Raw genomic sequence first — 24199 nt, 5'->3', positions numbered from 1 at the left:
TGTTCTCATCTGGACTCAACCCCTACTTTTTTCCCCCAAGGCAACCTCTGTCCTCTGTGAACACCATAGGGTGTGTCACTGGTACCTTCCTCAGTGCCTTCATAATCAGTCCTTGGGGACAAATATATGTCCATGCACATTTATTGTTTGTTATTTTAATTTATTTTATTTATTTTATTTAAAGACAGAGTCTTACTCTGTCGCCCAGGCTGGAGTACAGTGGCCCAATTGTGGCTCACTGCAACCTCCACCTCCTGGTTTCAAGTGATTCTCTTGCCTTAGGCTCCTGAGTAGCTGGGATTACAGGCACCTGCCACCATGCCTGGCTAATTTTTGTATTTTTAGTAGAGATGGGCTTTCACTGTGTTGTCCAGGCTGGTCTCAAACTCCTGGTCTCAAGTGATTTGGCCTCCTAAAGTTCTGGGATTACAGGCGTGAGCCACTGTGCCTGACATGTTTTCTATTTTTATTAAAAAATATTTTTAATTGATACATAATATTTTACATATTCATGAGGTACATGTGATATTTTGCTGCATCATAGAATGTATAATGATCATTTCAGGGTATTGGGGTATCCATCACCTTGAATAGCCATCATTTCTATGTGTTGGGAATATTTCAGGTTCTCTCTTTTAGCTGCTTGGAATTATATAATACATTGTATAGTCACCCTGCTCTGCTATCAGACATTAGAACTTTCTGTCTAACTGTATGTGTGTACCTGTTGACCAACCTGTCTTCACCCCGCTCCCACCCACATACCCGTTCCAGCCTCTGGTGTCTATCATTCCACTCTCTACCTCAATGACGTCAACGTTTATAGCTCTCACATGAGTGAGAACATGTGATATTTGCCTTTCTGTGCCTGCTTTATTTTACTTAACATAATGACCTCCAGTTCCACCTATGTTTCTGCAAATGACATGATCTTATTCTTTTTTATGGTCAGATAGCATTCTCTTGTGTACATATACCACATTTTATTTATTCATTTGTCAGTTGATGGACAGGACACTTGGGTTGATTTCGTATTGTGAGTAGTGCTGTGATAAACATGGGAGTGCAGGTATCCTTTTGATTTCCTTTAGATAACTATCCAGTAGTGAGACTGCTGGATCATATGGTAGTTTTGCTTTAAGGTTTTTGAGAAACCTCCATACTGTTTTCCATAGCGGCCATACTAATTTACAATCCTGCCAACAGTGTATAAAAGTTCTCTTTTTTCCACATCCTCACCAGCATCTATGTGTTTGTTTTCTGTCTTTTTAGTAATAGCCATTCTGATTGGGGTAAGATGATATCTCATTGTGGTTTTGATTTGCATGTCACTGATTATTATTAGTGATAGGTTTTTGTTTGTTTGTTTGTTTGCTTTTAGAGAGAGTCTTGCTTTGTCATCCAGACTGTGGTGGTGTGATCATACCTCACTGTAAACTCGAATTCCTGGGCTCAAGCAAACTTTCCATCTCAGCCTTCTGAGTAGCTGGAATTACAGGGTTGTGCCACAATGCCTGACTAATTTTATTAATTTATTGTAGAGTTGGAGTCTTGCTATGTTGACCAGATTGGTCTTGAACTGGTCTCAGGTGATCCTCTTGCCTCAGCCCCCTAAAGTACTAGGATTACAGTAGTCTGCATGGCCCACTGCTCTGATGTTTATTATGTCTTTCCTTCTACTAATTCTGGGTTTCATTTGTCCTTGCTTTTCCAGTTCCTTGAAGTGCATCAATAGGTTATTTAAAACCTTTCTACTTTTTAATGTGTTTATTGCTATAAACTTCCCTCTTAGCACTGCTTTTGTTGAATCCTAAAGGTTTTGGTATGTTGTGTTTCAATTTTCATTTGTTTCAAAAACTTTTAAATTTTCTCTTTAATTTCTTCCTTGACCCTTTGGTCATTCAGGAGCATTTTGTTTAATTTGCATGTATTTATATAGTGTCCAAAGTTCCTCTTGTTATTATTAAATACTTTCTATTTTATTCCATTGTGGTCTGAGAAGATACTATATATTTGAAGAATTTGTTGAGACTTATTTTGTGTTCTAAAATATGGTTTATCCTAGAAAATATTCCATGTGCTGATAAGAAAAATGTGCATTCTGTAGCTGGTGGATGAAATGTCTGTTAATGTAAATGTCTGTTAGGTCTATTTGGTCTAAAGTTAAGCTTAAATCCAATGTTTCTTTATTAATTTTCTGTCTAGATTGTTTGTCTAATACTGAGAGTGGGGTGTGGAATTCTCCAACTATTACTATATTTCAGTCTATCTATCTCTCCTTTAAAATCTAGTAACATTTGATTTATGTACCTGGGTGCTCCTGTGTTGGATGCATATATATTTAGAATTGTTACATGCTCTTGCAGTTGATTCCTTTATCATTATATAATGACCTTCTTTGTCTCTTTTTACTGTTTTCACTTAAAGTCTATTTTATCAGCCATAAACATAGCTACTCCTGCTTACTTTTGGTTTCCATTTACATGGAATATCTTTTTCCATCCCTCTACTTTCAGTCTATGTGTATCATCTCAACTGTGACACGAGTTTCTTTTAGGCAGCATATAGTTGGGTCATGTTTTTAAAATACGTTCAGCCACTCTGTATCTTTTAAGTAGAAAGTTTAATCTGTTACACTCAAGGTTATGTGTGAGGGCTTATTCTTGTCATTTTATTAAGTTCTGGTTGTTTTATATATCCTTTGTTCCTTTCTTATTGTTTATCATTGTGATTTGGCGGTATTCTGTAGTGGTGACATTTTAGTCTTTTATCTTCCTTGTTTGTGTGCTTGCTTGACCAGTAGTATTTATATTTTCATGATTTTCATGTTATTCTTTCACTTTTTGGTATAGGACTATCTTAAGCGGTTCTATAGGGAAAGTCTAGTAATGAATTCCCTCAGCTTTTGCTTGTCCAGGAGACTTTATTCCTCCTTCATTTATGAATAATAACTTTGCTGGGTATAGTATCTCTGCTTGACTTTTTGTTTTGTTTTGTTTTGTTTTGTTTTTGTTTTGTTTTGAGACAAGGTCTGACTCTGTCACCCAGGCTGGAGTGCAGTGGTGCCATCTCGGCTCACTGCAACCTTTGCCTTGCTGGGCTCAAGCCATCCTCCTATCTCAGCCTCCTGAGTAGCTGGGACTACAAGCATCTGCCACCAGGCCTGGCTGATTTTTGCATTTATTTGTAGAGATGGGGTCTCCCCATGTTGTCCAGGCTGGTCTTAAACTGGTGAACTCAAGTAGTCCACCCACCTTGGCCTCCCAAAGTGCTTGGATTACAGGTGCAAGCCACTGCACTTGGCCTGCTGGCAGTTTTTTAATTTCAGCACTTTGACTATATCATCCTGTTCTCTCTTTGCTTGTAAGGTTTCTGCTGAGAAATCTGCCATTAGTCTGATGGGGTTCCTTTATAAGTGCTAGACACTTTTCTGTTGCTGTTTTTAGAATTCTGTCTTTGCCTTTGACTTTTGACAGTTTGACTATAGTGTGCCATGGAGGACACCTTCTTGAATTGTATCTATTTGGGGATCTCTGGGCTTCCTGAATCTGGATGTCTAAATCTCTTGCTAGACTTGGGAAGTTTTCATGTATTATTTTGTTAAATAGGTTTTCTAATGTTTTCCTTACCCCTTCACCTTCTGGGGACATTGAAAATTTGAATATTTGGTCACTTTATTGGTGTCCTATATATCACATGGACTTTGCTCACTTTTTAAAATCATTTTTTCTTTATTTTTGTCTGACTGGGTTATTTCAAAAGACTTGCCTTCAAATTCTAAGTTTCTTTCTTCTGTTTGATCTAGTCTGTTGTTGAAGCTTTTGGATGTATTCTGTATTTCATTCAATGAGTTCTTCAGTTCAAGAATTTTTGTTTGGTTGTTTTTTATGATGTCTATATCTTTAGTAAACTTCTCATTTGTATCTTGCATTCTTTTTCTGATTTCTTTGTATTGGTTTTCAGTATTCTCTTATATTTCACTGAGTTTCTTAATGTCAATATTTTGAATTCTTTTTCTGAGGTTTCAAAAATTTCTTTTTGATTGGGATTTGTTACTGGAGAATTATTGTGTTCCTTTGGAGATGTTATATTTATTTGCTTTTTCATGTTTTTTGTGTCCTTACATTGGTATCTGTGCATCTGTTGTAAAAGTTGCTTTTTCTAGTTTTTGAATTTGCTTTCATAGGGGAGACTTTTTCCTGAAGATGTATCTGTGGTTGTTTGGGTAGGGCACTTTGATTCTTGGTGCATGCACTGGAGTTGTCTCTGTATGATTTCTTCAGCTGTAAACAGTATCAGTGTTGCCTGTGATTTTCTTGGTGGCTCATGGTGTGATTATTAGTGGAGGCTATGTTGAAGTTTGGCTGAGGGCTAGGCCAGTAGGTAGGCCAGTCTTTAGGCCCCAGTGTTGACAGCAGTGGGCTGGGCATGCCTGTTCTTGCACCCCAGCGTTGCTTATGCTGGCACAGGTATTAGTGTGTCCAATCAGGCCAATTCTTGCGCCTCCAGGTGGCTTGCTTGGGTGGCAGGAATAGCAGCAATGGGCTAGGTGGGTGGGCAGGTTCTTGAGCCCCTTAGCAGCAGGCCTGGTGTGGATGATGACAATTGCAGTGGTGGGATAACTCTTAGGGATCCAGGCGGTCTGCACTGGTGTTGGTGGTGGCTGCAATGGTCTGGGAAGGCCAGTGCCTAGGCCTGCAGGTGATCTATGTGGGTGGGTGCCAGCTGTAGTGGCAGTGGGAGATTGGGTGGGCCTGACCAGAGACTATGGGAGGAATGCTTAGGTATCAGTGGTGGTGGACCGGGCTGGGCAACTCCCACACCCTGAGATGGAATACTCAGGTACTGGCCTGACGGTTAGAGCTGGGCTGGGTAGACCTGCCCTCAGGCCCCCTGGTGATGTGTACAGGTGCTGGCTATGATAGACAGGGGTGGGGTGATCCCCAGGCTGCCAGTGGAATGCTCAGGTGTGGCCCTGCTGCTGGGGAGGCCAGGATTACTTTCATTGAGAGCAGCTGGGGCACGGCAGCAGTTCACAGTGCTGCCATTGCAGGCATGGAATGTGTCCTCAGGGCATGTGAAAATGCCTGGTTGCCTCTCTGCTGGGGGTGCAGTTGGGTGGTTGTTGTCAGTGGCTCCTGCCTAGCCCCAGTGTGGAGGGGGCTGGGCTCTTAAAGTGGTGCCATGCTGCTGCTGCTTAGGGCTTGGGGGTGTGTGGGACACAGCATGACCTCCCTCTCTGAAGCGGTGCTGCCGTTCAGTTTCCAGGCAGCTCCTTACCTTAGTCAGGGCCCTTGAGGGTTGAAGGTTGAGGGACTCTCCTACAGCTAAGAGTCTGTGGTGGGAATGTAGATTGCTGGGGGTCTCTCACTTACTCTTTCCCCACTTTACCGGACCTCTCCAGGCTCCCAGCCAATCCCAGATGAGCAGGCTGTCTTGCTTCCCTCTCCTTCCTTGCTTTTGGTGTTTCCCACTCCTCTGTGGAATTCCAGTGCTGTCTCTTAGATGATCTATTTGAAGTGTGATGACCTACTTGCTATTTTGGTTCCTTTTTATGGAAGAGGCGAATACCATATGCATGTAGTCAGCCTTCTTGAAGCCTCCCGGTCTATTGTTTGTTTTTTAAAATATAAACGTGACCATACTCTGGAAATGTCTCTGCAGTTTGCTCTTGCTCACTTAATGATCTATCTCAGGCATCTTTGTCACTTCCTATAGAGCTGCCTTGGTGTTTATCTCAGCTCATACTTTTCCATGGTATGATGAACCATATATATCTGATGGCCATTTAAGCTGTTTCTTTTTTTCCTACTACAAACAATGTTGCATTTAATGTTTCCTGCATGTATCTTTGATAGGTACGGAGAAGTGGAGCTGTTGGTTTCAATGGACACGCACATTGTGTGTGTGTGTGTGTGTGTGTTTTGTGTGTGCGTGCATTTTTGAGACAGAGTCTTACTCTCTCACCCAGGCTGGAGTGCAATGGCACGATCTTGGCTCAGTGCAATCTCTGCCTCCTGGGTTGAAGTGATTCTTTTGCCTCAGCCTCCTGAGTAGCTGGGATTACAGGTGTGCACCACCATACCTGCCGATTTTTGTATTTTTAGTAGAGATGGGGTTTCTAATGTTGGCCAGGCTGGTCTCAAACTCCTGACTTCAAGTGATCCCCTCACCTTGGCCTCCCAAAGTGCTTGGATTACAGGCATGAGCCATTGTGCCCAGCTCGTTTTGTTGTTGTTGTTTATTTTTTTAGAGGAATGGTCTTGCTCTGTTGCCCAATTTGGAGTACAGTGGTGCAATCATAGCTCACTGTAGTCTCGACTTCCTGGGCTCAAGCTGTCCTCCCACCTTGGTCTCCCAAAGCACTGGGAATACAGGCATGAGCCACGAGACCTGGCTACATTTTGTTTTGATAGATGCTGCCAACTTTTGCACAGGAAGTGCTATTCCAACTAACCTCTCACCAGGATAGCACCCATTTCCTCATACTTTTGCCAACAGCAGACATTATCTTACCCCCTTCCCTATCTGATGAACTAAAAATATTTCTCTTTGTTTTAATTTACATTTCTGTGATTACTACTCAGGTCATTCATATGTTTATTGGCTATCTGTATTTCTACCATGAATTGTCATTGTTTATTTTTCTGTTGGGATATTTGTTGTTCTTCTGATTTCTAGGAGCTCTTGTATGGTATTATATTAACCTCTTGTCTACACAGGCATTGAAAGATTCTTTTCCCAATCTGCTTGTCTTTTTTCCCTGTTTATGACATCTTTACACTTTTAGTTTTATATTTAGTATGAAAAATCTCTTTGTCTTCAAGTTTCTTTGTCTCATTTGGGAAGGTATTTTTCAACTGAACATTATTATTTATATTACTTTAATTTTTTTAGACACAGGATCTCACTCTGTCCCCCAGGCTGGAGTGCAGTGGCCTCATTCACTGCAGCCTTGGACTCCAGGGCTCAAATGATCCTCTTGCCTCGGCCTTCCAAAGTTCTGGGATTACAGGCATGAGACACTGTGCCCAGCTCGACTCAACATTATTAACAAAGATTATGAGGTAGATATTTGGAGGGTGGATTCTTATAATTTATTGAACCTTCTTTTTTTTTTTTTTTTTTGAGATAGAGTCTGGCTCTGTCACCCAGGCTGGAGTGCAGTGGCCAGATCAGCTCACTGCAAGCTCTGCCTCCCGGGTTCACACCATTCTCTTGCCTCAGCCTCCCGAGTAACTGGGACTACAGGCGCCGCCACCATGCCTGGCTAATTTTTTTTTTTTTTGTATTTTTAGTAGAGACAGGGTTTCACTGTGTTGGCCAGGATGGTCTCCATCTCCTGACCTCGTGATCTGCCCATCTTGGCCTCCCAAAGTGCTGGGATTACAGGCGTGAGCCACCGCGCCTGGCCCTATTGAAACTTTTGGCTGAGAAGTTTTACACAGTTTAACAATTACCAAAGAACGTGAAGAAGATGAAGAAGGACACCGCTTTATTGAGGGCTGGATCATCATCTGGACACGCTGTGGACTTCTTCTCTGTAGCCACGTGCTAATTTCCATTTTACAGATAAGGAAATAGGTGACTTGTGGCCGGTCACGATGGCTCACGCCTGTAATTCCTGCACTTTGGGAGGCCGAAGCGGGCGGATCACGATGTCAAGAGATCAAGACCATCCTGGCCAACATGGTGAAACCCCATGTCTACTAAAAATACAAAAATTAGCTGGGCGTGGTGGTGTGTGCCTGTAGTCCCACCTACTTGGGAGGTCAAGGCAGGAGAATCTCTTGAACCCAGGAGGCGGAGGTTGCAGTGAGCTGAGATCACGCCGCTATACTCCAGCCTAGCGACCGAGCAAGACTGTCTCAAAAAAAAAAAAAAAAAAAAAAAAAAAAAGGTGACTTGTCCTAAGTCACACAGTTAGGTTGTGTGAAACACAGTCCTTGGGACATAGCAGGGGATAAATTAATATTTATTGGATGAGCAAGTGAGCTGGAATTGGACCCTCAGCCTGTTTGACTCAACCCAACTCCTGTTCCTACATCCATGGCTGCCCCTTGCTCTCCCGGCACATGGCCTCCTGAGTTTAGCATATTTTTAACATCAGAGATAGATTGTTCTAAAATAGATAATTCTGTGTTTGAATTAGTTTTCCCTTTCCATATGATCTAAAGCCAAAAAATCTGGCTAATTGTAAGGGGATTAAGATGGAGCTTAGGAACAAATTGACTTTTTAGTTTTAGGCCTGAATCTTTGCACAAAACAACAAAAACCACAACAGGAGGAGGAGGCAGCAGGAAGGATCCAGAGTTTTCACTGTAATGCTATTGGGCACCACCTCTTACACGGATGTTCACCTGTGGGGAAACACAGGGACAGCTGCCGTCTGCAGCAGCTCTTTGATCCCCAGGATTTTTGACTTATATAGAATCCAAGGTGGGTGGGTAGGGCCTGACTCTTACAAGACCTTTGAGTCTGTTTTGTTTTTGGTTTCCTATCTCTTTCAGAACATGCTTCTAGAACTTTCATCTATTATGAAAAAATAATGCATCAGGAGCAGCTGGTACCTGCAGGAGGAGAGTTGTGCCTTTGTCAGCTCAAACTGCAGGAAGCGCTTTGGGACCCATGCCCTCTGCAGACACCCACCAGGCGAAGGGCCCTATTCAGGGTGCTCCCAGCCTGGGCTCACTTCCACAGGAGACCCTTCCCTTATGGGGGCTGGGGACAGATTCTCACCCTGCCTGGGCACACTGCTTGAAGGAGGTCTGATGCTCGGGCAGGGAGGAACTGTACACCGTCAGAGGAGATCTAGGGACAAGAGCGGCTCTGCTTGAGGAGGAGGATTGGTATATGTCTCCTCTTCCCCAGTCCCAGCACAGCCTGCTGGGATATTTTGCAAGAGAGTTCCCCAGCTCTGTAGTGGCAGTAACAGTAGCAGTTGGCCCCTTAAACGTGGGTCCAGAGCAGGCCTGGAGCTTTGTGCTCAGCCTGAGGTCAGATGTGCTTCCTGTCTATAAAGAAGAGGTTGACAAGAAACTTTTGAGGCTTTTCCTCTCACCAGTTCATTTCTTGGGGATGAATCAGTTGGATTTTTAATTCACCGATGGCATGGAAATAAAATATGGATTAAAACACTGGCAAATGCTCGCATGCTTTTTTTGTACCCTTCTGGGATCATTCATGGGTAGTGGTGATGCCATGATTGTGCCCCCCAGGAGCTTCCTGGGGGTGGTAGAAGCCAGCACGTCTTCCTCACCCTGCCTGCCCTCCCAGTGGTCCTGAGCCATCCAGCAGAGTGTGTGCCGTGTGATGTGCACTGACTAGCCAACCCATGAGGCTGCTCGGCTGGTTGCTGCTTGGCTCATCTCGGCTCACTGCAACCTCCACCTCCTGGGTTCAAGCCATTCTCCTGCCTCAGCCTCCCAACTAGCTGGGACTACAGGTGCCCATGACCAGGCCCGGCTAATTTTTGTATTTTAATATTTTTAGCTTCTTGTTAGTGAGGCTGGTCTTGAATTCCTGACCTCAGGTGCTCCCAAAGTGCTGGGATTACAGGTGTGAGCCACCGTGCCCAGCCCTGAGTTTTTAGAGCCATAAAGGTGGACTCAATTCCCATAGAAAGAGCCTTTTAGCTCCCCCGTCCTCTACCCCACAGCCAGAGTAGCCCCCAACCCTGGCCACGCACCTGGTAATAAAGGCTTCAAGTTATAAGAAGAATCAATTTGGTTGAAAGCCATAAGGCTTGGCATCATCTATGTCCTGTGAGATAACAGCCACAGGAAATTCAGGCACTGGCCCCTGCCTCTGACCTCATTTCCTGCCTCTCACTTGTAACCCAGCTGTGGCAGCTGTCCCGCTCCTGCCTGCTGTTGCCCACCCAGGAGTGTGCTGCTGGACAGTGTCCACCTATCCTGTGGCTGCCTTTTGGGGACTCATTATTTTCATGGAGGCAGTTTCACCATATCTTCTCAGTCACCCATTCACTCACCATGCCTTTCTTTGTGGCAGCCTTGTAATTATAGTAACGGTTGGGGGTAGATGATAGGGTGTTTTTTTTTTTTTTGTTTCTTTTTGTTTTCTGTTTTTTTTTGAGACAGGTCTCGCTCTGTTGCCCAGGCTGGAGTGCAGTGGCATGATCTTGGCTCACTGCAACCTCCACCTCCCGGGTTCAAGCGATCCTCCCACCTCAGCCTTCCCAATAGGTGGTACTATAGAGATGCACCACCATTCCCAGCTAATTAAAAAAAATTTTTTTTTTGTAGAAATACTATATTCCATGTGCTCACATTATCTATACCTTGTACAACTTGTCAAGTTGTTATTGTTCATTTTCATCTTATAGATCTGACAAGGCTCAAAGAGATTAACTTTCTCCACAGTTAAAGATCACACAAGTTGAAGTGCCTGCTGGAATTCAAATCCATATCCAGCTGCTCTGAGGCCTGCAGTCCTTTCAGAAATCCTTGCTCTCCTTTCTGTAAAAGTCAGCAGCCCCTGGGCAATGATTTATTTATTTATTTATTTTTTGAGACGGAGTCTTGCTCTGTCGCCCGGGCTGGAGTGCAGTGGCCGGATCTCAGCTCACTGCAAGCTCCGCCTCCCGGGTTTACGCCATTCTCCTGCCTCAGCCTCCCGAGTAGCGAGGACTACAGGCGCCCGCCACCTCGCCTGGCTAGTTTTTTGTGTTTTTAGTAGAGACGGGGTTTCACCGTGTTAGCCAGGATGGTCTCGATCTCCTGACCTCGTGATCCACCCGTCTCGGCCTCCCAAAGTGCTGGGATTACAGGCTTGAGCCACCGCGCCCGGCCATCAGTGATTTATTTGTACATCTCTCTGCCCAACTAGCCTGTGAAAGCTGTAAGGGTAAGGTATTTGACATCCTGGATGCTCAGCATGTAACACAGTGTTGGTTGAATGAATATGTATTTATGGATAAATGCCAAAGGCAATACCTTACCCATTGCTTCCAATTTTCCAGTCTTTATTTCTTATACACTTTCTGTCATGTTGTGTCAATAGGTTTGTCAATAGGTTTCAGAGGCCTCTATGGCAACTTTTTTTGTAATTTCAATTTCTTTCACTCTGAAAAGTCTTTACAGGATTGTCAACACAGCACATATGGAGGTTTTAAAAAACAAGTTTGAGGCTGGGTGTGGTGGCTCATGCCTGTAATCCCAGAACTTTGGGAGGCCAAGGTGCGTCATGAGGGGATCATGAGGTCAACAGATCGAGACCATCCTGGCCAACATGGTGAAACCCTGTCTCTGCTAAAAATGCAAAAATTAGCTGGGCGTGGTGGCATGCGCCTGTAGTCCCAGCTACTTGGGAGGCTGAGGCAGGAGAATTGCTTGAACCTGGGAGGCGGAAGTTGCAGTGAGCCAAGATCGTGCCACTGTACTCCAGCCTGGTGACAGAGCACGTCTCAAAACACAACAACAACAACAAAAAACAAGTTTGAGCTGGGCCTGGTGGCCTGCCCATAGTCCCAGTCACTCAGGAGGCTGAGGCAAGAGGATTCTTGCGACCAGGAGTTCACAGCTGTGGGCGCACTACGATCATGCCTGTGAATGGCCATAGAACTCCAGCCTGGGCAGCATAGCAAGGCCTTGTCTCTAAAAAGAAGAAAAAACAAAGTCTGAAGGGCCCAGTGTAAAATGTAATGTTTCCAGTGACTGCTAGTGTGTCTTGGAAGGTTTCCGTTCACTGCTTCGGGATGAAGGGCACTGTCTCAGGGATGGACTTGTCTTCAAGAAGAAAGAGTAAGAACTAGCCAAGGAGAATCAGCAATGCCTCTTTGTGGCTAAGCAGGCCAGTGGCAGGTGTGTGTCAGGATCTGCAGGAACCAGGGACGGGTGTGGAGACGGGAGATGTCATGCTCTTGAGTGAAATGAAAGACACTTGTGTAATGGGATATGTGGCTTTCTCCATCTCTCTGGGCCTTGATTTTTTGACACCAGGAAGTATTGTGTTCATTTGTATCAGGAAGGCATAGGTGCTCAGTGAGGAGAATTGGAAACCCATTTCTGCTCACGGCAACTTCACCAGCTGGTGTTAAACATTAAGTATAATCTTGCTAATGCATCCCAAGTGGTGGGGCAGAGTTGGGTGAGGTGGTGGGTTGGAGAAGAGGGAAAGATTCTAAAATGATTTCAAAGAACAGTTCAGTTATTTCCAAATACATTTAACGAAACTGCTGGCAGGGCCTGGTGTAGAGGCAACCTGTCCTCACTGTGCCCCAGAGGCAGATACAAATTTCCCGTAAGAAGCACATGTAAAGTAGGAAAGAAAACGGCTGCTGTCCACCTGGGGCTGGACAGTGCTTAAAAGCTCTTTTGTAGCTGCGATTCCCAACCTTTTTGGCACCGGGGACTGGTATCGTGGAAGACAATTTTTTCCACGGACCAGAGGTAGCGGGGGTTGGGGGATGTTTTCGGGATGAAACTGTTCTACCTCAGCCTCATCAGGCATTAGAGTCTTATAAGGAGCTGCAACCCAGGTCCCGCACATGCACCGTTCCCAGTAGGGTTCGCACTCCTATGGGACTCTAATGCCACCGCTGATGGCAGGAGGCGGAGCTCAGGCAGTAATGTTCACTCCCCAGCTGCTCACCTCCTGCTGTGAGGCATGTTCCTAACAGGTCATGGACCGGAACCAGTCTGCGACCCAGGGGTCGGGGACACCTGTTTTGCAGGACACAACAGCTGGTGAGGTTTATTTTGCTTCAATGCATGACCATTATTTGTATCACAAGAGCAAATGTCAGGGTTGAAGGTGCAAATAACCATCAGTTCTAAATTACCAGGTTTTCCCACAGAAAATTCTGGGACTCTGACCCACCTGTTTTTCTCAGAGTGGATTAACTTCCCATCTTCAGGCATAGGTAATCCACCTCTAGTACCGACAATGTTATGACTGTGATGTTGTCAGAGCAGCACACATTTGCAAAACCCATGACCTGCTCTCAGGAAGCCTTCCTTGACTCCATAGGTGCCCATGGAGACTCGCCCGAGGGAGCAGAACTTGGCAGCTTTTAATTTCAGTTTTCCCATCTGGCGGTCAGGTGCACTTCTTGAAGCTTGGATCTCGGCAGCACAGCCCTGCCCTGCCCAGACATCATGCGCATGCACTCGTTACAGCCTCTCTGACAGCTCAGACCGTCCCTGCTCTGCTCTAGTGACTTTCTCTCACCTCTGAGTCCAGTGTTTGCTCATGGTCACTCGACCTGCCCACCATTGGATATCTTTTCTCTTTACATTAAAACCTAAGACACAACTAGGAAATACACTTTTAGAATACACCTTTTAAACCGTACAGTCATGCGTGGCATAACCATGTTTTGGTCAATGATGGAACGAATATATGACAGTGGTTCCGTAAGATTGCAAGCCCTATTTTTACCACACCTTTTCTATGTTAAGATACACAAATACTTCCCTGGTGTTACAATTGCCTACCATCTCCAGTACAGTTACACGCCGCACCAGTTTGCAGCCTAGGAGCATACAGTCTAGGTGTGTCATAGGCTTTCCTATCTGGGTTGGTGCAGCACACCCTGATGTTCTCGCATATGAAATTGTGTAAGGATGCATTTCTCAGAACGTACCCCCTCACTAACTGATGTGTGACTGTGTGGATTCCTCAACCACAATTCTACACATCTTTCCTTGCAACTCATTGCATCTTGGTGTTGGTTTAATGTTCTTTCTCATTTACTTTCATTTAGTTTTTAAAAAATTAAGCCTTTTTTTGGATATAATTGCAGATTTACATGCAATTGCAAGAAATGATACCCATCACCCAGTTTTCTCCCATGGTAACGTCCTGCATGGTAACAGCACAATATCAAAACCAAGAAATTGGGCTTAAAGCCTTTTATCTACTCTCACAGGCACTAGGGATTTTTAAAATTCAGAGTTTAGGAATCACATTAATATTATCAAATTTTAAAGATTCCTAATCAGATTAATCAGGTAGCAAGTAAGGGTCTAAGTCAGAGGAAGAGAAACAGCCTCTAGGAAAAAAGATTTCCTGAGGTTTCTCACTCTGTAATTTGGAACACACGGATCAGAGAGAAAGAAAATCAGTTTACAATGCATAATGATATGTCTTTATTTCATCAACAGAAATGGTGTCTAGACAAAATTCAGTTAACACTAGCAATTCAATTGAGTGAAAACTTTTTTTGCACAATAGTGTATTTACAATGAGTAAATGAAGTTTCAATTCATTAGTTCATAGCAATGCTTTTTTTTCCCCAAAAGGTAAAAATTCTTAGTTACAGAGAATAAGCATCAACAGCCTTTCATTTTTACAATAAAAACCACAAGAAAAACCACAATCACTTAGAAAAAAATAAGGACAAGCCTAAGAACTAGTACAATAAAATGATGCATTGAATTAAGTTACATTAATCGCATAGAATCTGTGTAAAAAGTATGTAGAAAAACACCTGATGTAACCTGTTACAGTCGTTGACCAGTTATGAGAGGTACAGAGGGTTATACAGGTAGATATGTGTGAAAACTGTCCGTATTGTTCAACCTGGGGAGGAAGAGAAGAGGGGCTGCGGCCCCTTGCATACACTGAGAAGACCCTGTTTTGAATATGGCCTCTGGAGTTTGTAAGGCATATATTAGAGGTGCACTTGCATCAGACTGGTTCTGGAACAAATTGTCACAGGCCCTCTTCGCCTCACTAGCAAAGGTGCTGCTTGCCTTGAATGGCTCACTGTGTCTAACAAGCACCTGAAGCTCCCAAACGCATATGGAATCTTCCTGATCACTCACTAGAGGTGCCATGTCTTTATGTCAGAGCGTGAACAGGCATCCCAGGATTTGCACACACAAAATACATTGTTGGGACTTAAGGGGAGGTCACACTTTTGCCTCCAAACCTGTTTTGGTAGAAGACTGAGCATCCATCTGTAGGAAAACCCCTTTGTCCAAGTCCCTTCACTCTTTCGCAACATATGCGTCTGATTATTCCCATGGGAGCGCTTGGCACTGAATGTGAGTCTACCTGAAATGAATGGTCTTGGTGCACTTCTGCTTCTAAGAAGGGCCAGTGTTTTATCTGAGGTCAATAAACTGGAATGAGAATGAAAGTCAGAGCTGTTTATCCATTGCTTGACAGCGATATGCATACACCATGTCACAACATTAAATCAAAGCTATGAAAGTTGGCCTCTGCAACCAAGTGGGTATTCTTCACAAAATGGCAGCATCGTTTTCATATTACATTTAAAATGCACTGATATTCATTTGATAGAAATATCATCTCCCAGGGTGGAGTGTAGGAAAATATTATAAACTTACTTTTCTTTGCAAGTAATGTTTTTGCACCGTCAGTTGAATAATTTATCCTCAATCTGCCACAATAAGACTTTTCTATGTACAAATGCTATTTGCACACACTATTTGTGTACAAATATGTTCTGTTCTACAGCATCGGTTTTGGATGCTGGGGTCATGAGATGGCTCGGGCAGTACTATCAACATACACTTTCAACACACAATGCTTCGTGCACACAGACTTCCTGTATGGATACCAACTCCACAACAGGGCATTGTACTGTGGACTGGCTCACCAGAAATCGAACTTCCAACACAGTGTTCAATCTGGGGAAGAAACACTAACTCATGGTACAACGAACAGCTTTATTCTTAAAAAATAAAAACAAAAACAAAAACAAAAAAACACCTTGTTCTTTAGTCTATTTACAGTCATTTGAGGACCAAACTTGATTCTTGCTCCTTTATGGATCTGAGACTCCTCCTAAACTGTAAGCAACAGTAGAGCAGTTTGAAGTCATTTCTAAAACAGCTCCTAGTTTAAATGGGGCATAATGTGGAGAAGTAGGTAGCCAAATAGGGACTTGAGAAAGCTTTGCAGGCAGCTCTTCCTCATTTTGAGAGGATTATGCTACTCCACAGGATGTCAAGCAGCTTCACGGGACAGGAGTTTTTGGTGTCTTAACAGGCTTATCATTTTCAAACCTTTGCCTGTTCCTTCTTTTTCTTCTTCTTTGATGGCAATCATAAAATATTAAAAGAGAAAATGTGGGTTTAGGCCTCTTGACAACAGCATTAAACTTCACACTGTGCACACTTCACTTTAGCCAGTCCTCTTATGAGTCCTGTCGCTGGTCCTGGCTCCTTTTGAAGGAGTAGTGGCAGTTGTCATACTAATCACTAGCCTTTTTTTTTTTTACTTCCTTGGAAAAGCAATATAAGGATTACATCCTGAATTATAGTGCATCTTAAAAGCAGCAAACCTTTAGAAAGACAGTTAATAAATTACTCGCACAACATACAGTTGCAGACACACAGAGTCAGGTTTTCCACTGCAGCATCGCCTCTGACGCCTGAGTCATTGCTGGGAACTCAGAAGAGAAGTAGCAGGATGGCCTCGTAACTTTGTCAGCCTTTTTTTTTTTTTTTTTTTTTTTTAAGTTTTTCTAACAGTTTTGTTCCAGAATCAGTATGTAATGAAGTTCAGTTTTAATCAAGGCACCCCCAGATAACACAGAGAAACAAACACATACAGCAAAGCACTCACCTGCCCAAAGCCTGACCAACTTGAAGAGAGGTTGCCTGGAGACACAAGCAGGACAAAGGCAGATCCAAGGGGAGGACTAGATTTAGGTGGGATGTTCATTAGTCTCAGGGTCATCTCCACTGGCTCTGCCCCAACAACCATTCCTACCTCAGCCATTTGGAGACCCAAGCAGGCATCCTCCTAAACAGCCTGTGGTTGAAGGGTCTCTTATTTTTGTAAAAGAGCCTTAAAAACAACCAAATGTCACTGTACTGTGCAAACACTCTTCCTTGCTGTTCACTTGCTTTTTTTTTTTTTTCCTAAAATGCATAGGGTTGACCGACGGATCCCAGGGAAAAGAGACAGGCTGGGTTTTAAAATTCCACTTGAGGCCATTTGGATTCTGGTCCCCAGCAAGTCCTCCCTTTGAATCAACCCAGAAATAATTTTGACAAGCACACAGTTCCGAATAGGAAAAGACACGCACACATCACATGAACAACTGCACGAGGCTAGTCACCGTTCATGGTGTATTATGAATGAAACAACTTGTTAGAAATCCCTATGAAACTGGAAGATGGTTTTCAGAGCAGTGTTTTTAACCAGTTCCCATGGCAGAAGTTAGGTTGGGGGAAGAGGAAGAAAAGCGAGGCAGGGGTTAGTGGGAGGAGGGTGAGGTCTGAGTTAGGGTAGAGAGAAATAAAGAGACCCTGCCCCTCCTAGAAATGACTGCCAAACAGGTCTGGGCTACTGAACATAGAAACCTGGGGAAATGGATGGAATGTGGTCAAGACTACCAGTTGCACATGAGTTGTTACCAGGGTAAACCTCATGCCAAGAAGCTGGGTTGGACCTGGTTATGACATAAGCAGAAAGTGTTCTTTTTTTAAAAGAAGAGGAGAGGTCACTTGGAAAGGCAACAATAGAGTTAAAAAGCAAAATACTGTCAGCTGACTCCACCATAACACACGCCTGTGAAGTACCACGTGATTCACATTGAGTTTATATTCTCGCTGTCACCAGTTTTCCACAAAGGCAAACCTCACGGCGAAGCACAGAACTGTCCTAGTAGGCCAAGAAATTCCAACAACCATAACAAAAACCAGCAGCTCCAACACAGAGCTTTAAAAGGTCTGTTTCAGACAAGCACACACACACGCGCGCACGCACACACACACACACACACACGAGAGAAAACAAAAACCCAGAGGCAGGTTTTAAAAGTGGAACTGTTTAAAAAGAGCCTTTTTTCTTTTTTATCCTACTGCATGAACTGACAAATTTCTGGCATTCATACATATTTAAACATTTAGTGCTAATATTTGTACAGAAAAAAGTTAATAATACTAAAACATATGTTACTATGATTTCACTGTTCGCCTACATCGTATACTAATTTCCCCTTTTACATGCAGCTTTAATATTGTCCAAACAATGGCACAAAGAAAGAAACAAAGTCAACCATCTATTCCCCACTGCCCACCACCCCGTCCCCACATCAAACCGTTCAGGACTCTCTTCCCCAGCCGGGCTGGAGTGGCCCTTGGGCTGCTCAGTGAGACCCAGACCCAAGGCCACTGGAGCGAGGGAGCTGATTCCTCCTCCTCTGGGGCACACCTTCCTGTAAACGTGGCTGGGGCCAACACGCCCCCAGAGCCAAGGGAAGCTGCTCTCTCTGGGTTGCAAGTCAACCAGTTTTGCAACAAGAAGAGAAAATTATCATCAGGTGAGGGTAGGGTATATGTGTGATTCGGGAAGGGGACAGGGAGGGCTCCCGGTGATAGCTTGTCCAAAGCCTCAGAATGAAGTCTGCCTTCAGACAAGGGACTGGCAGAAAAACCTCAGAAGACAACTCCAAGCCTTTGGAGAAGGAAAGGAGAAAGAATGTGTCAGCCTGTGTCAGGGATGGATCGCAGATGCCAGGATGCCCTGCTCTCTCCCAACAGGGTGAAGGCAGGACCTTCGGGGCTGTGATTCAAATCCCCTCAGGCCAGATGTCCTGGGAGGCCGAGCCTGGGCAGGAAAGCCGGTGGCTGGTTGGCCCCGTCCTTCAGGGGGGCAGGTCCTACAGCACAACACTTCCAAAGCAAGCCAAGGCCTCAGGACGTGTTGAAATGAATGGGACTTACTCCCTGGGTGAAAACGTTCTAGCTTGATTTCTAGGAGCCAATGCTTGCTGAGTTCTGGTATAAAATCATGGATTCCTGTTTTTCTGATGTACTTTTGAGTGAGATGTCCAAACTCTCTCCCCACTTAGGAATCTGAACATCCAGCATCAACTCTGAACTCTCTATCTGCATTTAAACTTTGCTTAGGGAAAGGTGGGGAGGAGGTGAAATATAAAAATATTCAAGCAGATTATTGTCTACACATCCTAGGATGAATTCATTATTTGGCAAGATTGTTTTTCCTACATAATTATCACCTGAGTGCTTTTTAATTAGCTAAAATGTTTTACTTTTTTAACTAAAAGCAAAGAACATACAGTATACTTGAGTTATACTGAAGTTACAACTTCATTTAAGAAAATAGGTTTGACCCAAAACTCAGTGCAAGTGGCAAAGTTGACCATTACTGTACAGTATCTGCAAGGAAAAAAAACAAAAAAACCCAAAACAAACAACCCCCCCCCCCACCCAAACAAACAAAAAACAAACCCACAATACTCAAATGACACCACGTGGTGGTGCCAAAACCAAACCAAACGAAAAAGAAATCTGAACTAAAACCTTGGGAAAAAGCTTCCAACACTGAATTTTGTCCATAAATAAGTACAAATTGAAAATTGAACTGTGAAGCAAGAAAAATGACCATGTTAAGAGTTACCAAACTAGTTCTAGCATCAGAGACAAAAGAAGAGGAATGTTGGAACCTGTTTCTAAATGAGAAATAAGTTTCCAGTTTTAGGATGAGAAAGTTGAGGCATGCAGGACTTTTGCATATGGATATATATATATATATTTTATATATATATTATATATAATATGTACAGTCTAGCTATAAAACTTTGATGTGTATAGAAGCTGTCTTCAATGAAAAAAATTGAACATTCAGAAGAAATTCCTGAGATAGGGTTTGTGACATGGGCCACTGAGAAAAAAAATCCGTGGTTGGGGCCTAGAGGTGTTGTAGTCTATCCCTGTGAAGACTGAAATTGAGCCACAGACAGACAGTGTCATCACTGCTGTCTTTCCTTGCCTGGGCAAGGGGTAGCACCATTGTGAAGGTAACTATCTATCACTCCTGCTCGAGAAGAGGAGAGAATACTTCGGAACAGTATTGCTGCTAAGACCGCTGTAGTGTGCACCAAATGTGTTCTCGGTTTCTTCGGGACAGCAGATGAACAGTGCCACAGGCTGACTGAAGAATGCCTGGATGGGAGAGGTGTGCAGACCGGGAGGCAGAGCCGAGTCACTAGGTGTAATCTTTCCTGGGCTGTTCGTCAGTTGTACACTTATCAGTCATTTCCTGGCAGAAGTCCACGGTCACTGTTTGGCTCCTGGGTTCAAGAGGAGGTCCTCCTCTCTCTGAGAAGGTTCCGGGGTCAGTGCCTTCTAGCCTCCTCCCAGAGGTACAATTCTCGGAGGTGTTGCTGGGTGCCCAGGGGGGTCCGGGGGGAGCTGTGCCTGGCTCCAAGCAGCAGGGCACATTTTCCCCCACTGCGCATTGGGAGGCTGCAATGTTCTGCTCAACACCCAAGGGCGCAGGGTTCATACTGGAGGCTGTGGGCAGGTCCATGGGTCTGAGGACAGGGCAATACCGATGCAGGGCCTGGATCTGCTCGGGACTCTGGATGTCTCGGCAGACTTCCTGGGAAAGGCAGGAGAAGTTGTCCAACAGTTCCCCCATGCATGCTTTCAGTTGATTCCTCTCTGATAACAGCTTCTCTTTCTCACACACCTGGACAGCAGACAAAAAAAGAGAAGGGTTGATCAAGCCTGAACTGGAGGACAGAAGGCCTCGTTTCAGGAGGTTTTCCAGCCTTTGTTTTGCATCCTCCATTATAATGTCACTCAAGAATGACTAACTAGGTCAGGCTCTAGAAACTTAAAAGACACATATTCAGGGAGCCCAGACAGGGGCTTCTGCCACACCTCTCATCTGAGCAGCCCATCCAGATGGGCTGCTGACGCCAACATCTTCCCCAGGACACCTCTTCATCCCTCTCCAAGGCCCAGGCAAACAATGGGCAAAACTGTCACCAATCAGAAAACTTCAGAGTCAATGTTTTGGTTTCCCGGGATTTGGGGTTTGTAGAGAGTTAAGTTAAAAACTCTCAGTCCCAATCTTGTGATTGAAAATCTCCCCCAAATGTATCAGGTTGCCATTTTTGAAAGGCAAAAATCTACCATTCCAACTACATGACATTTCGAAAAAAGCAAAACTATGGAGACAGTAAAAAGATCTGTGGTTGCCAGGGGTAAAGGGGGTTGAAGAGGCGGAGCACAGAGGATGTGGGGGCAGTGAAAGCCTCTGTATGACACTATACTTGCAGGGCCATGTCATTATACATTTGTCCAAACCCACAGAATGTACAACACCGAGAGTGAGCTCTGACGTAAACTACGGACTTGGGTGATAATGATGTGTCAGTGTAGGTTCATTGACTAACATGTGGACACTTTGTGCGGGATGCTGACAGTGGGGGAGGCTGTGTGTGTGGGAACAGGGAACATATGGGAACTTTCTGTATAGTGTGTTCAATTTTGCTGTGAACCTAAAACTGCTCCTAAAAAAGTAAGCCAGGCTGGGGTGCAATGGCTCACACCTGTAATCCCAGCACTATGGGAGGCCAAGTTGTGTGGATCCCTTGAGCTCAGGAGTTTGAGATCAGCTTGGGTAACATGGCAAAACCCCTTCTCTATAAAAAATACAAAAATTAGCCAGGTGTGGTGGCGCACGCCTGTAGTTTCAGCTTCTTGGGAGGCTGAGGTGGGAGGATCACTTGTGCCCAGGTGGTGGAAGCTGCAGTGAGTGAGATGGTGTCCCTCACCCTGGGTGACAGAGCGAGACCCTGTCTTCCCCCACCAAAAAAAAAAGTGTATTTAAAAAAAAACCCAAAAAAAGTCATCAGCAATTTCCTATGGTTGCCTAACATATGGAGTTTCATATAGAACCCAACATCACAGGCTCTCTGGCCTTGGTAGCAGAGCAGACTGAACAGGAGGGACCCTCTCTAGGACAGCTGGGGTATGTGCAGTGGGTCTGGAGCAGCGATTCTCCCAGACTCGGGAAGGGAGAAGGAAGGATGGAGCCTGAACCCTTGCATACTAGCCCAAGGTTCTGAGATGTTCTTCTCCTTAAACAAAATCCTACACATGCTTTTGTGTTCCTGAAATTCACCATCCCAACAGAGATGACTTCAGCAACAGACTGGAGACTAATTAAGGTTTTACCATCAACATTTGTGGGAAGGGGGCTGGGCGTGGTGGGTCATGCCTGTAATCCCAGCACTTTGGGAGGCTGAGGTGGGTGGATCACCTGAGGTCAGGAGTTCGAGACCAGCCTTGCAAATATGGTGACACCCCGTATCTACTAAAAACACAAAAATTAGCTGGGTGTGTTGGGGCATGCTTGTAATCAGGAGGCTGAGACATGAGAATTGCTTGAATCAGGGAGGTGGAGGTTGCAGCGAGACGAGATCACACTACTGCACTCCAGTCTGGGCGACAGAGCGAGACTCCATCTCAAAAAAAAAAAAAAAAAAAAAAAAAAAGAAAAATTGCGTGAGGGTGAGGGGAGGAGATGGGGTTCCATGAGGCACACACAATGAAGTGGATGAAGAAAAGGGGCATCTGAAGCAGCATAAAGTCAGTTCTCACCAACCCTTTGCAAGCGCAGGCAGGAGAAGAGGATGGGAGAGAAAATGAAGAGGAGAAAGGGAGGAGCAGGCATGTAACATGCACAAGGAACAGGTCTCCGACACGGGAACTGCATGTGCCGTAACATGAACGCAATCTGGCAGGCGGCGTGGGCATGTGTGTTGGAAAGACAGATTTACACCGGGAAAGGGCACCTGCTAAAATATTTATAAATTTATCAAGAAAATACATTTTAAAAAGGAAAAATAAACAGATGTAGAAGTGCAACTTGAGAGAAATACATTATGCGAGTTTGCAACAGCTGAGTGGCGGGTGTGTGGGAGACGACATGGGAGTGGGGAGTGAGTGCAGGGCCTGCTGGGGACTGGGCAGGGAGGGACTGGGGAGAGGTGGAAGCTGCTCCATCCACCAACGCTATCCCTGCCAGGACACTGCATCCCCGCCACAGGGTGGCAGATGAGAAACAAAACACATCTGGGATGTCTCCTGGGGGAGAAAACTTGTATGGGTGGCTGTGCAACCTGGAGCTCTCCCCTTTTAGTACAGAAATCTGCAAAGTGAGGGGCAATACTGCCTGGGCGCTGGGAGAGGAACCCCAGGATCATTCTGCCACATTGCCCTGGCCAAAGCACTGACCCCTCCAGGCCTACTCATTTGTTAAATGTTCCAGGCCACTTTCTAGGGGGAAGAAAATGAGGTGCTGCGTGTGACAGCAGCAGGAAAGACAGTGTAACTCACGCCTCGGTTGAAACCATGAAGCTCTAAGTCACACACGCACACTGACGAGTGTGTTCTCATTCAGCAGAAACGCAACGCATTATTTAAGGGATGCCAAAAAGTGGCTGGAGAACTAGATGATGCTCTTTTGGTTTTTTAGTTGAAAAATGCTGGCAAAGTGCTTTAGATATCTGCCTGGTCTGTGGTTTGGATTTTATTTGTTCAGTATTACAACACTACACTAAGCAGAATGCGAATTACCAAAACCAGGCATTTCTCAAATGTGGGTGACTGAAGTTATTTTACTACCTTAAGAGGAGTGCAGGGCACTACAGACGTGTGCCTAGGCCCCTGTAGACTCACACCCAGTGGACTTAACTACCTAAGCCCAGCAGGCTTTCAGAAGACCCACACTCACCAGCAGGCATGTTGTCTCCTTATGTGATTTAAATTAAATTTTGTTGTTTAACAAAAGTAAACAATGTTAAAGAAATATTTGAAAGAAGAAACTCATAATCCCCTGAACTGAAAAGTCACAATATCCAGCAAATTTTAGGGCAACAGACATTTTCTTGACCCCAGCAATGGGTCCAACACTGGATATTCAGAAATGATCAAGTCACTGTCCTTGTCCTTGAGGAACACGACAGTTGAGGGCTGGGGGCTGGGGAAACAGACATATGTGAAGATAACTCAAGAGTAAGTGATAAACACTAAGCCAGAGGTCAGATCAGGGTTCCATGGGCAGGTGCCCAGCCTAACGGGGGACTCAGGAAAGGGGCCTCCTAGAGACGCGATGCATAACCTGACTCATTCATTCAGAGATGGGGTCTTGCTATATTGCCCAGGCTAGTCTCAAACTTTTGGCCTTAAGTGATCCTCCTGCCTCAACCTCCCAAAGTACTGCAATTACTGGTGTGAGCCATGGTGCCCAGCCATGACCTGACTCTTAAAGAACAAAGGAGATAGAAAAAGTAGAGGAATGTCCAAGATAGAGAGGAAACGGTGTAGGCACAAGTGCAGAGATTGATTTTATCAGGGATCAAGTCCTAGGAAGGGAGTGGATGGTGACACTGGAGAGGCAGCTACAGACTGAAACACAAAGGGCAGGAGAGGTCCTA

The 24199-nt window shown here is 44.6% G+C and overlaps 1 protein-coding gene across 9 annotated transcripts in view; it reads right to left on the bottom strand.

The window, feature by feature from the left end:
- Positions 1 to 14087: 14087 nt before the first annotated feature.
- Positions 14088 to 24199, bottom strand: part of BACH2 (BTB domain and CNC homolog 2) — a 367860-nt gene continuing 357748 nt past the window's right edge. For all 9 annotated transcript variants that reach the window (XM_038002259.2, XM_038002258.2, XM_008006624.3 and 6 more), the window contains one exon: positions 14088 to 20439. In XM_038002259.2, the coding sequence (XP_037858187.2) occupies positions 19954 to 20439 (486 nt within the window). In that variant the 3' untranslated portion in view covers positions 14088 to 19953. The remainder of the gene's footprint in view (positions 20440 to 24199) is intronic.

The sequence above is a fragment of the Chlorocebus sabaeus genome, chromosome 13, assembly GCF_047675955.1.
Source record: "Chlorocebus sabaeus isolate Y175 chromosome 13, mChlSab1.0.hap1, whole genome shotgun sequence".
Lineage (NCBI taxonomy): Eukaryota > Metazoa > Chordata > Mammalia > Primates > Cercopithecidae > Chlorocebus > Chlorocebus sabaeus.
This window is presented reverse-complemented; position numbering and strand designations above follow the sequence as displayed.